General features: G+C 34.8%; 1 protein-coding gene across 1 annotated transcript in view; it reads right to left on the bottom strand.

The window, feature by feature from the left end:
- Positions 1-14,334, bottom strand: part of PTPRC (protein tyrosine phosphatase receptor type C) — a 124,323-nt gene that overhangs the window by 19,535 nt on the left and 90,454 nt on the right. The window contains exons 15-22 of the mRNA XM_032878072.1: positions 14,034-14,094; positions 8,400-8,508; positions 7,676-7,710; positions 5,128-5,237; positions 4,469-4,559; positions 4,302-4,378; positions 352-388; positions 158-255 (exon numbers count right to left, since the gene is read on the bottom strand). Of these exons, the coding sequence (XP_032733963.1) occupies positions 158-255; positions 352-388; positions 4,302-4,378; positions 4,469-4,559; positions 5,128-5,237; positions 7,676-7,710; positions 8,400-8,508; positions 14,034-14,094 (618 nt within the window). The remainder of the gene's footprint in view (positions 1-157; positions 256-351; positions 389-4,301; positions 4,379-4,468; positions 4,560-5,127; positions 5,238-7,675; positions 7,711-8,399; positions 8,509-14,033; positions 14,095-14,334) is intronic.

Below are 14,334 nucleotides of genomic sequence, written 5' to 3'. Positions count from 1 at the left end.
TTTTTCTACATGTATGAAACATTTAAGTCAAGTGTTACACTGATTAAAATAGAGAAATGTTTTTGTCATCAAGCAATATGTGTGTTTTGTTTTGTATTTTGAAATGTGATTCAACATGCTCTTTTCCTAACCCGCATCTTCATCCTATGTCATTTACCCTGTTTCCTTCTTCACATCGAGTGACCATGACAATAACCGTGGCTTTCTGTTCCCAGATCATCCTCCAGAAATCATCAACAGTTTCATCCCTGGGACCTAGGAGGTAAATAAATACTAACTGATAAATATCTTCTGATAAAAGAACTATGAAACAATTTTTCAAAAAGAATGTTAGAATATCAGGTAAATTACCTTGTGCAGCAATGTATTTTCTGGGTTCTTTGAAGCCCTGTTTAAAACACATACAAAGGTATATCATTTAGTGAACCCTCAATTACTCATTTACCTGCAAAATTGTGAGTTAAAGGAGGTTGATTTAGAGCCACCATTTCTTGGTTGTGGATTTTTCTGGACATTTTCAAATTATAAGGGGGGATTTTATTAACTCGTGATCACCCATTAAAGTGTGCCAAACATGTTAGCATTTACAAACCATATTCATGGCTTTCATGTGTCTTTCCCATATACCCAAAACAATTTTAGAAATCAGATTTCATCCTCATCTGGGGTAGTGCAGCAATTTATAAAAGTAATCCAGACATTCTTATATTTTATGTTCTGCCAACTCTTACAAAACCATCTGTTAAAATTTAAACCTTCGTACAAGCCGTATATTTATTTTTGGGATTTTTACTCAATTTCTTTCAATAAATCATTCTGAGATGATCCCCACATTTCTACCTTTTAACTGGTGCTGGGATAGACCGCAGATTCCCTAGACTCCTTCTCTGCCATTGTAGATAAAAGATACAATAACTTTCATTTCATTACCTACATATCTGCTTTTTCCACTCCTATTACCAAAGTAAAGAAGGAGTACGGAGGCAGATAAGATATTGTGCTAATTTCTTCCACATTATCCTGTATTCCTTAAATTTACCTCAGCAATCAGAGAAGCCTTCAGAGAGATAACCTTTGCCCATTCGATGAAATATGGTTACATAGGCCACAAAAATTCGGGATGAAGTCAATAACTTCTTGAAACATCTATCTCATGACATAGTGTTAGTCGTATATTAACTTATTTAACACTTATTTATTGAGGGACTACAATATGTCAAGTAACTATCCAAAAGCTGAAGACATGCTTTTTGGGAGCTCCCAGCTCTGGTGGAGAAAAATAAGTATTAATTCAATACCATAATTACCATAGATATTTGAATAGAGATTATAAGTTTTTTTTTTCAGAGACCAGATAAATTCTTATAAAATCTGTTCTCAATTTTCTTCCAAAAACAATGTGAAAGAAACACTATGTACTGAAATAAAGTTAATCAGTGATAGTTGTGAAAGCCTACAGAAGTTACTTACAGAATCAGTTAAAATAGAGGTCAAAATTATGATGCAGTACTCATAATTATCTTTAGACTATGACCTCACATTTGTAAGTGTTGCTCATTATTATAAATAAGTCTTTTGTTGATCATATTAAAAAGGAATAAAGTAAGAAATTTTATTGTGGATATCATGAGTATATGTTGATGGAAGAGGTATTTGTTGCTTGGGATCGAACTTGCAGAGACAACAGTAAGCAAGGATATAAAATTGTCATGTATTAAACAAAGTGGATGGGAGGCAGGATATATGTATTGGTTAGAGTGCCAACTCTAGGGACAGAATGCCTGAGAAGATAAGTCCCAGCTCTGCTTCTACTTGCAAAAATGGTGAAGGTGCATGTTTCATAGATGATCCAAAATTTTAAAGTTTTGCTGTAATTTTACATTATCTGTGTGTAGAGGATTGAATAGCATTCTTCAAAACCTCATATCCAGTCAGAATGTCAAAATATTATTTCATTTGCAAAGAAGATCTTTGTGGAAGATGAGGTTCTACGGACTGAAGATGGGCTCTCATTCTAATGACTGGTGTCTTTATGAGAGAAAGGGGGCATAGTGATGTAGAATCACACAGGAAAGAAGGTCATGTGATGATGGAAGCACAGATTAGGGTGATAACAGCTGTGAGCCAATGAAGGCCAAGGATTGTCAGGAGCTACTAGAAGCTAGAAGAGGCAAGGGAGGGTTTCCCTCAGATCCTACGGAGGGAGCATGGCTCTGCTGACACCTGGATTTCAGACTTCTTGCCTCCAGAACTTTGAGAGAATAAATCTATGTTGTTTTAGGCCACCCAGTTTGTGGTGTTTTGTTATGTCAGCCCTAGGAAACTAACACATCATGTGAATAAGTAAATAAATATGTTTTGACCATTTTACCTATTCCACTGAAAGTTTATATATTCACGTAGATCAAAACAAACTTCAATTTCAATTTTTTTTCTTTAAGAAAAGTTTGTGAATTACCTCATAAACCAGCATAGAGAGTAGCATGATATACACTTTGTCAACCATTTGACTGTCAAAACAATTTTTTGTTGATTACTCTTTTGGCGGTCTGTGGAAATAAGCCCTCTTCATACACTGCTGGTGGAATGTAAATTGGTACAATGCTAGTGGAGGACCATATGGAAATGTCTTTTAAAATTTCAAATGCATATTCTCTCTGACCTAGAAATTCTTCTTTTAGGAATTTATCCTATATATACTAAAGCCCAGTGTAAAATAATAAGTCAAGATTATTCATTGAAACATTGTTTGTAAAAGCAGAAGATTAGAAAAGGCATTTAATGTCCATTAATATAGGAAATGATTAACTAAATCACAATTCAGGTATAACCATGAATGTCTTATAAAATCTGAGAGAAAGGTATAGAAATACTCTATGTCCAGGGTCAGCAAGCTACAACTTGTGTCTGATTTTTTTTTAAGGTTTTATTTATTTATTTGTTGGAGAGAGAGAGAGATCACAAGTAGGCAGAAAGGCAGAGAGAGGAGAGAGGAGAGAGAGGAGGAAGCAGGCTCCCCACTGAGCCCAATATGGGGCTCAATCCCAGGACCCGGAGATCATGACCTGAGCCAAAGGCAGAGGCTTAACCCACTGAGCCACCCAAGTGCCCTGTGTCTGATTTTGGAAAAAAAAAAAAAAAAGAAAAGAAATTGAATGCATTCACATTGTGTATTATCTCTGGATGTGGCCATTAAACTTCAGATCTAAGTAATTGTGACAGAAGTGCTATGTCCTGAAAACCCAAAATATTTGTTGTTAGGCCCCTTACAGAAAAAATTTGTCAATCCCTTTTCTTGTAGTGATATATATATAATTTTTTTCTGTGTACACACACACACACACATACACACACATAGATATATGTATATACATATACACATATATAAATCTTACATATATATATAAAGCATGACAGAACAATATGAATATTATGTTAACATTTTTAGATAAAGAAGAGGATAAAAAAAGTTGGCATTCTCTTGTTTATAAAGAAACTGGCTGGATCAATAAGAAACAACGTAAAGGTTACATGTTCTGGTAAACGGAGACATGGGGCAAATGGTGGATTGTGTGGAAGGAGAATTTTTTCAGTCTCTCTCTATTGTTACACCACTTAATTTTTAAAAAAAAATTGTGTGGTACATTATTTATTCAACAATTATATAATAAATAACATTTTTAAATATTATGGATACATTAACCACATGCAGTATTTGGCTTTGGGTAAATACAATGAACACATGAGCCGGGTCAATGAAGAACATCTCTGCTGACATGAAATGTGATACAACTGAAGCATCATAGTTTGGAGTCAGGCAGACCTGGGTTTGAATCCCAAGTCAACCTTTTACTAACTGAACAAGGGCAAGGACAACGACTTCCCCAGAGCCTCCCAGTCCTCACCTCTCACCTCTACAGTGAGCATGAATGGTACACATGGCCAGGGCAAATGTGGGGCTCTCATGAGCAATATATACATAGATCATTTAGTCTAATATCCAGCACATAGTAGGTACCAGAATATTTTAATTATTAGTATCATCTTTTTTGTAGAAAAAATTCTATAAAATACCTAGTACCAATAACAAATAATAACTATACTTGTGGTTATTAATGATTTTACTGTTTATCTCAGCGACATTAGGGGTTTACTTCAAACTATTTCTAATAATATTTCTGAAGCTTTGCCATGATAAAGAAGGAACTGAACAGAATGCATAGATACAAGAAAAATGAAAATGGTCAATGACAAAATAACAAAGATATAAATTAATCTGGCAGTTATGCATTTTGACTCACATCAATATAGCTGGCATTTATATAATTTGACCCCGCATCTCCATTTATATCAGAGAGTTCAACACGGTTATAATCATCTGTTCAAAGAAAAGAAATATAAATAAATGAAATAATGAATAATTAAATAGCCTAAATATATGGAAATCCAATTCTCAATGAGTACGTACAAGGAAGGATGTCAACATAACGGTTTTTATTCTGGTTAAAGGGTTTTCGAGCATCCTTGATAGAAAACTTGCTGAATACCCGTGGAATGCTCTGAAAGACAAAGATACTTTGAGTCACAGAAGATTCAAGGAAAATAATTTTCCCCTTGCCATTTGTCATTTTGAGCAAAGGAAACATCCTATAATGTATTTCCTTTATGCTGATAAGCAAGCTGTGTCGTGTAATTGAAATTAACATTGTTAGAAATTATGCAAAAAAAAAAAAAAAAAACCTAAAAAATGAATGTTGGCCTGGCTACTTTGAGAATAAAACCCACAAGTGAGAGTAAATTCAGAATTAATTACCACTGTAAAATTCATTTAAAAACACACACTTGGATATTTACCTAGACTATAAGTACAAAACTGACCAAATATGTTTTGTGTCACAACCTCAAAACTGATAATGATACAATGAAGAATTATTTTGAAATGTTCACTTGCTTCATGACTATAAGTATCTCTTCTGTTCTATAAATATCTTAATAATCTCTGCTTTGACTATGCTGCAGTATTACGTGGGATAAACTACAAAGGCAAATAGTTACATAATACATTTAAAATGGAATGATCTTAACAATTGAGTAAATTTCTCATCATATATCAAGAGAAGCACACACCTGAAATTCAGCCAGAAAAAGTCTTCCTTCATCAGCAATCTTCCTCTTGTAAGTTTCCAACAAAATATCGGCATGGATTGGCTCTACACTCATCAGCTGTTTTTCATCATCTTTAAACATATTAAAGATTCATAACCAGGGTTATGTCTATCTTTCAAGTGTTCATACAAATTCCATTAAATTTGTAGCTTGGATTAACCCTTTGCTCCTTTCCTCCTCACACATGTTCCATCTGGAAAATCTCCCTCGTCTACAAAGATTCACCTATAAACCCATGATTTCTAAATTTTGGGCTCCAGCCCTCTTCTGGGCTTTATATTAACCTTTCAGACCATCTCCCAGATTTTCCATACAGTTATCCCACATGTATCTCAAAGTCAAAATGTTCAAAGTAAAAATCATGTTTCCTTGACTCTAGTACTTCAAATCTCAGTAAACAAGATCACCATTCACAAAGTAACTTAAGATCGAAACTTCCACCTGATCCAAGATACCCCCTCTGTCTCCATACCCAGTAGGTCACTGGGTGCTTTAGATCTCTCTGTCATTGGTCAGGGGCAGACAGTCCTCCTCATGCACGCAACTACATCTTCCGAACTCCTCTCCTTGTTTCTAGTTTTTCCTTATGCTGACTTTTCTTTTAAACTGCCCCCAAAATTAGTTTTCTGAAATACCAACATGAGCAGGTAACTCTACTTGTTAAAAAGTTATAACACTATTATTAGTGTTCTATTGCCTAAATCTAATGTTTGATTACTTCATTAATAAAACAGTTACTATACTTATGTGCCTATATTATAGTTATTACTTTTTCCTTTTTCCTTTTTTAAGTTATTATGAAATTTTGTACAGATAAGAGAATATGATTAATACCTTGATAGTCAGGATTCAGCTTCATTCATATTCCCTTCACACTAAGCTCTAAACAAGTTGTGCTTATCTGTTATGCCTCGAGGGTACATGCTACGCTTTTTTAATAACTTAGTAAGGAGTAAAATATAGAGAGAGCTACAGTTGTGCATTGCTCCTAAAAAACAACAGTTTCAGAAGAATAAGAGAATGTAAACTGTCACACATAGGAAAAATATGTTTCTTCTCTTCGGGTTAATGTTCTGTATCAGGTAAAGAAAGAAGATGTCTGTTAGGATTGCACATTTATCTTATTGTCTGTGGAAACAGTCTATCCAAATACTCTTAACAAATTAGCCATGTGCAGTTGCTTCTTTGGGTTGTTGGGAATCTCTGATATTCATTTGTTCTGAATTTAGAGCCACCATCAAGGTTAAATGGAGTTTGGGTAAGTTCTAATGCATGCAAATGGACAATCAGTATCAACTTTGACATAAAAGCCTTCTTTGACCCTTCCTAGTCTTCACTGACACCCTGAAATTCATTCCCCTTCTCTACTTAGGGGCTTGTTATTCTTGTACTCTTCATTCTTCCCTCTGTCTATCAGAACTAATTTTCAGAACACTTTACCTCATTCATGCATGTATTCACTGACATGCTTTGAATGCCATATAGGTACTGAGATAGTACTATCAGATAGGTACTGGGGATAGAGCAGTGAAACGAGAAAGAAAAATCTCCCTATCTTCATATCCCCAGCTTACATTCTAGTTAGGGCAGGAGAGTTATCAAACAAGTAAAACATATAATACAATATCAGGTAGTGATAAATTTTGCAATGGAAAATAAAGTCAAGGAACTCTACAGAACCAATCCTAACGCTTTTGCTTACTGATTTAGAACCTGCTCTTACAGAGGAAAACCTGTCAGAAGTTCAAATAAGACAGAGTTCTTAAATTTTTGCTGTCTTGAATATGAGACAACAAATCATTTTCTTTATTGTAAACATAGTTTCAATCTTTATCTCCATCTCCTTTTACCAGATCCAAAATCACATTGGAAGAATTAAAGAAACAGTGTAAAAGTTGAAAAAGAAGAGAAAAAATGGAATTCCTTTTTCTCACCTAAGTCAAATTGCAATTTTTTTTGTCATGCTCATAAATGAGCCTTTAGTGAAAAGCCACCATCCCATCCTGGCAGAGACTTGACCACACTTACCACTTCCTCCTCTATGAGACTTTCCATCTGTTCTCCATCCACCACTCCCTCAATTGTTGATCTAATGTCTCCCCACAACCTTTTAAGAGCAGAGTCTGTGGCCTATAATTGCCATGTTTTCAGTGCTGGCACAATATTTGGCATATACTGGGAAATTCATAGTACTTACTGATCTAAATAGAATTTATATATATATATATATATATATATATACACACACACACACACACATATATATAATATACATATATATTTATTTTATTTATATTTTACTTATATATTTATATATATATATATATACACACACACACATATATATAAGAGAGAGAGACAAAGAGAGAGAATAAATGAATTTAAGTTTCATGATTGTATCAACAGAGGAAGTCCAAAATATATTTTTTTTAAATGTTGAATTCTTATTTAAAATGAATGGATTCAAATGTGAAGGGGATATTCACCAGTAAAAAATATCTCCACTTACCCCTTTCAACAAGTATAACCTCTTCTTCCATATTGCTGTGAAAATAAGAAATGGAAGTTTATATATTTTTTAAAGAAACAGTTCAGTTGGGATTCAATTTATATTTAGTGAATGTGTTGAGGAAGGAGGGAATGGAGACAGGGAGGATAAAGGGGAAAGGAGAAGAGAGGAGGAGAAGGGAGGAAGGGAAGGGGAGAGAAGGGAAGAGGAAAGAATATGGCAGGGGAGGGAGGAAAGAATGAAGGAGAGGAGATGTGGGAGAGAGAGAGGAGTAAAGAAAAATTAAGGGAGGAAGAAACCAACTAGGAGTTGTCTGTTAAATGCAATTAAGTGACTAATTTATTTTGTTTTTAAATTCTTATTTTTCATAAAATGTAGCTGTTCCTGGCCAAGGGAATATATATGATTCCTTAGATAGTTCTCTCTTTCCTTTTTGCCTTTATCATTTCTAGATCCCTCTGACCTACTTTGTACTAAAAGAATAAATATTTATTCATTTCATTGGCTATTAATTTTAAAAATCCATAACATTATTAGTAAATGTAGAAACAATTAGTATTTACTAAAAACCAAGAAGACCACACTAAGTTTTTGATCAAAAGTTCACTGACGAACTGAACTTCATGCTACTTCCCCTTCTTTACTTAACTGGTCTAAAGTTGCCCCATATATGGGTGTTTTCATCATTATTACTATTATTTTTCATTTTGAAATCAACTCTTACCTGGACCTCTTGTTGCGAAGGTCATAGATTTTATAGAGAACAACAAGGAGGGCTAGGAATGTCACAATGATCAGAAATACCAGAAATATAATCAGTGCTCTAGAATTATCTAGAAGTGAAAAATAACACATGAAGAAAGTTTATTATGGCAAATATTTAACTGGATTTTTTAATATCACCTTTAAATTACTTTCATTTTGGGGCATCTGGGTGGCTCGGTGGGTTAAGCCTCTGCCTTTGGCTCAGGTCACGATCTAAGGGTCCTGGGATCGAGCCCCACATTGGACTCTCTGCTCAGCAAGGAACCTGCATTCCCCCCTTCTCTGCCTGCCTCGCTGCCTACTTGTGATCTCTCTCTCTGTCTCTGTCAAATGAATAAATAAAATCTTTTTTTAAAAAAGTACTTTCATTTTAATATGTTATCTTCTTTTGAAGTTTTCAAAAAATAAAGTTTTTAGAATGAGACCAAATAGAAAAAATTCTTGATTTTGTGTATTTTGCCTACATTACTCAAAACAAACAAAAACACCTACTATTTTAAGGGAATAATTAGAATATAAAAGAGAAACTCTCTTTTAGATACTGTTCCTTTATGCAACACAATCCTTTAGGCTTAATTCTCTCTCTTTCAGCATTCTATTTTGAAGGGATAAGAGAGATAATCCAGTTATTACAAATTTCAGAAAAAAACTCACATAGTTTAACTTTTAACAGAAGCAGATAGTTTCCCAAAAGGATCAGAAAGACTTCTGTTCCACACAGATAAAACTTCTCATCTACTCACTAAGGCATAAAATCAACTAACCAAGGGACAAAAACTGTTTCATTCTACCATTAGGATTATCCTGATGTAAATTTTCACCAGAGTTTAACATGAAATCATGCCCTTTCCTGGAGAAAAGGAAGACGAAAGAGAATACTAGAGGAAAACACAGGCAGTAAACTCTTTGACCTCAGTAGTAGCAACTTCTTATTAGACACATTACCAGAGGCAAGAGAAACAAAAACAAACTATTGGGACTTCATCAAAATTAAAACCTTCTGCACAGCGAAGGAAACAATCAACAGAGCTAAAAGGCAGCCTATGGAATGGGAGAAGATATTTATAAATGACATATCTGATAAAGGGTTAGGATCCAAAATTGATAAAGAATTTCTCAAACTCAACACCCCCCCCAAAAATAATCCCATTGAGAAATGGGCAGAAACATAAATAGACATTTTTCCAAAGAAGATATCCAGATGGCTAACAGACACATGAAAAGATGCTCAACATCATTCATCATCATAGAAATACAAGTCAAAACCACAATGAGATAACACCTCACACCTGTCAGAATGACTCTGAAATTAACAACACAGGAAACAACAGATGTTGGTGAGGAGGCGGGGAAGAAGGAACCCTCACACAGTGTTGGTGGGAATGCAAACTGGTGCAGCCACTCTGGAAAACAGTATGGATATTCCCCAAGAAGCTAAAAATAGAACTACCCTACCACCCAGCAATTGTACTACAAGGTATTTATCTAAAGGATATAAAAATACAGATTTGAAGGGGCACATGCGTCCTGATGTTTATAGCAGTATTATCATAATACCTAAACTCTGGAAAGAGTCCATGTGTCAACTGACAAATGGATAAAGAAGATGTGAATATATATATATATAAAATATGTTTATTACATATATGATGGAATATTACTTGACCATCAAAAAGAATGAAATCTTGCCATTTGCAACAATGAGGATGGAGCTAGAGGGCTAAATGAAATAAGTCAGAGAAAGACAAATACCATATGATTTCACTCATGTGTGGAATTTAAGAAATAAAACAGATGAACATAGGCAAAGAGAAGGAAAACTAAAATAAGGTAGAAACAGAGATAGAGGCAAAGCATAAGAGACTCTTAGCTGTATGAAACAAACTGAGGGTTGCTGGACAGGAGGTGAGTGGTGGGATGGACTAAATGGGTGATGGGCATTAAGGAGGGCACTTGTGATGAGCACTGAGTTTTATACGTAAGTGATGAGTTACTAAATTCTACTCCTAAAACCAGTACTATATACACTATATGTTAACTAACTTGAATTTAAATAAAACTTGGAAAAAATAAAATTAAAAAAAAATATTAAAAAAATAAATAAATAAATAAATAAAACTTGGACAATTTTTTTAAAAAGAAGTAAAAAATAGATGCTATATAAGTAAATAATAAAGTAAAATTCTATTTTAATAAACAGAAAAAATAATAATACAAAGAATCCTCAGTCAACAGCTCCTCTAAGGATCATAGCACTTCTCTAATCAACTTCTCCTATTGTCTCACTATGGCTTTGATCAGACTGCTGACAAGAACCACACTCTCAAGGAAACTCTCAACAAGAGAGGGGGATTCCAAAATAATAAACTGATTTACGGTTTCCAAAATGTGACTAACAGGAGTGTCAAAAGGACTACAGGAAAAAAAAAAATAGAGCAAAGAAAATTTCTCAGAGATATAAGTCTCCAGGACAAAAAAGCCAATAGTATCCAGGGAAAGAAATGAAAAAAAGACCAATGCAAGATCAAGAATAAAGAGGAAACCCTAAAAGTTCCCAAGAGAACAAAAATATGAGAATCTAGAAAAAGACTGAGAAATGGAAAGGCATTAGAAAGTAATGCTGGTGGCGACTGAGTGGCTCAGTGGGTTAAAGCCTCTGCCTTTGGCTCAGGTCATGATCTCAGAGTCCTGGGATCGAACCCTGCATGGGGATCCCTGCTCAACAGGGAGCCTAATCCCCCCACTTCCCCTCTGCCTGCCTCGCTGCCTACTTGTGATCTCTCTCTCTCTGTCTGTCAAATAAATAAATAAAATTTAAAAAAAAAAACAAAAAGAAAGTAATACTGGATGCAGGAGAACAAAACAGAAATCCTTTTTTAATTCTTGATTTTTTTTTTAACTTAGAATTCTATGCCAGGTCAAAATATTGATCAAGTGCCAGGGTAGAATCAAGCATTTCATTTTTATATGTGCAAGCACTAGAATATTTTCTCCTTGCACTAGAGAATATATACAAGTAAATTTTTTAAAAAGTTAGATTCAGATGTAGCAATTCTAAAAGAGGAAACTAATGAAGGAAAATTTTACCTCAGCGGCTGAACTGTACACCTAGGGAGTCCAAATGAGTACAAGAAGAAAGGGGCCCCAGGAGTTCAGTTGGAAATGTTGTCAAAATATAAATGAGGAAATCTTATACCGGGGAAGCTCAGCAATACTTTTCTAGTATTTCTGGCTAGCAAGTGCCAGCCCCAGACCTCCCCTGGAGAAGATGTCACTATTAAAACGTCATTATAACTATACGTTGGCTCATTGAATTTAAATTTTTAAAATAGTGTCTTACTGTTTATCTCTAATGACAATGCCCTTGGGAGCAAAAGGTTAATAAAACTTTTTCTGCGTTATGGAAAAAGGACCTTGGGATAACTCTCTAGCCCCACTGACATGGAAATCTGAGAAAAGTGAAATATTACCTGTGTTAAAAGGCAACATTGCCAATGGTGAAAATGATCCCTGATTGCTAAACTGCATCTGGACAGGGAGGTTTTTGTACCAACTACACAGTCCTGGGAGAAACCCTAGCTTTAGGTTTTCCTGAATGGAGTAACCCAGGGCACATTTCATTTCTGGCCCTATTCCTGTTGTCACATCTGGAAGCTATGCCCCTGGAACTATTCTAAGAGATACTGGTTCCTTTCTTAACATGGGGGTTCTAAGCCAGGGCAGCTCCCACTCCCATACATGCCGTCTGATTCTCTTCCCTCGCCTCTGGGGGGTGGCAGGGAGGGGGTCACAGAATGGTTCTCAGACCACCATGCTCATTGCTACCGCAGTTGGCACCCTGTGTTCCCCGTTCTGTGTCTTTCTGAGTGAAGTGGTCTCACATCTGGCCTATTAAGATGTGAGTGTGAAATGCTCCCAGTTGAGTCTTTGACCCCCAAGAGTAGGTGCTGCAGCTATAAGCTATCTGCACGCTCGGGGAAAAAAAAAATCAATGAAGCTGTTTTTATTGTAAAGAATTATAAAAGAAAAGTACTTAAATGGTAATAAAATCAAAGCTACTTGGCTGAATTTGGTGGGCATTTCACATTGGGAACATTTAGTTCAAGCCTCTGAACAGAAAGAATGAAAACTGTACATAGGCCTTAGGAAAGCAGCTTGGAACAGGAGCTTTTATCTCTTTCCTCTTTTTCAAAGACTTCAGAAAAGAAGGTGTTCGTCATCGTGCAGATGCATATGTGTGTAAGAGAGAGAGGCTGAGACGCTGCAATGATAGCATCAGAAACAGCCTGTGGTTGGTAACACAACACATAGAGATTTAAATAATTTAACTTAATTTACAAGCCAACAGGCAGAGAAAACTTAAAACAATGAACTAAGTCTTCTTCCTTTATAGGATCAGATCAATGGGCAATGTTTATATTAGCTCTAGAAAGAATAGCAATATTCTTGACATATATGGAGAGAACTATAACGCGAACTGAAAACAGAAATGGTGAAAATTGGTCCTCTCCACGAGCAGGACAAAGAGTGGGGAGTGGTGACAGGTACCTGTTATTTTCATTATCATGATGACATTTATACTTAAGTGATTTTTTTAAAAAGATTTTATTTATTTGGCAGACAGAGATCACAAGCAGGCAGAGAGGCAGGCAGAGAGAGAGGAGGAAGCAGGCTCCCTGCCGAGCAGAGAGCCCGATACGGGGCTCGATTCCAGGACCCTGAGATCATGACCTGAGCTGAAGGCAGAGGCTTTAACCCACTGAGCCACCCAGGTGCCCCTGTGATTTTTTTTCTATCTGCAACTTTATTTTGATTTAAATGTGTAAAATATTAATGATAAAAAATCAAATAGGCATATTGTTATTAAGCATTATCTTGGCTTTAGTTATGTAAAGCAGGACAGATTTTTTTCTAATGCCTACTTCTACCAAGCTTACCTTGGACTGACAGAATAAGATAAAATAAGTAACAAACTCCAAAACAGTACACAAAACAAACATGAAAAAGTGTCATAAACCTAATCATAATTTAAGTCTATATAGATAAGTCCTCTTGTGAATTATTTTATGAAATCAACAATCCTTGAATCCTTGAATCTCCTAATGGAATTTAAAATATTGTATTTTACAAGGAACAAACTGATGGTTGTCTATGAGAAGAGGGGTGACAGGATGAGTAAAACGGTGAGGGGAGTGGGAGGCACAGGCTTTCAGTTATGAAATGAATAAATCACTGGAATAAAAGGCACAGCATAAGGAATAGAGCCAGTGATACTGTAATAGTGTTGCATGGTGACAGATGGTAGCCACATTTGAGGTGAACATAGCATAAAGTATAGTTGTTAAATCACTATGTTGTACACCTGAAAATAATGTAACATTGTGTATCAACTATACTCAAAAATTAAAAATAAAGTAAAATATTGTATTTTATTTACCTATACATCTTTTTACAGGCAACTTAAAATATCGTTTATGGAAAACGTGAACATTTAAAAATTAAATATTAGTATGAATGTAAAATAAAACTTTGTAAATGTTAATATATGTTTTGATGTAAATAAAATATAATAAATAGCCATGTAATGACTTACAAGATGTTGATCGAGAAACTCTTTTTGCAGGTCCATCGAAGTTCCCATTGTTATAGTAGACCTGAATTTCAGTAGTAAAAGAGAAAATAATTTTCTAATGTAAATTTATTTATCATATTGAAACACATATATTACTTCTCATACAATGCTATTTATTTTAATTTAGATATACAGGTTAACTTTCAAGTTGAAACCAAGATTATGGCAACATTTTGTTATCAAATATTTTTTAAAGACATTATTTAACAGTGAAAAAGATAAAAGAAATCTCAACCTATTTAGCTATAATCATCATAATAAT

The sequence above is a fragment of the Lontra canadensis genome, unplaced genomic scaffold (assembly GCF_010015895.1).
Source record: "Lontra canadensis isolate GAN:19392208 unplaced genomic scaffold, GSC_riverotter_1.0 scaffold63, whole genome shotgun sequence".
Classification (NCBI taxonomy): Eukaryota; Metazoa; Chordata; class Mammalia; order Carnivora; family Mustelidae; genus Lontra; species Lontra canadensis.
This window is presented reverse-complemented; position numbering and strand designations above follow the sequence as displayed.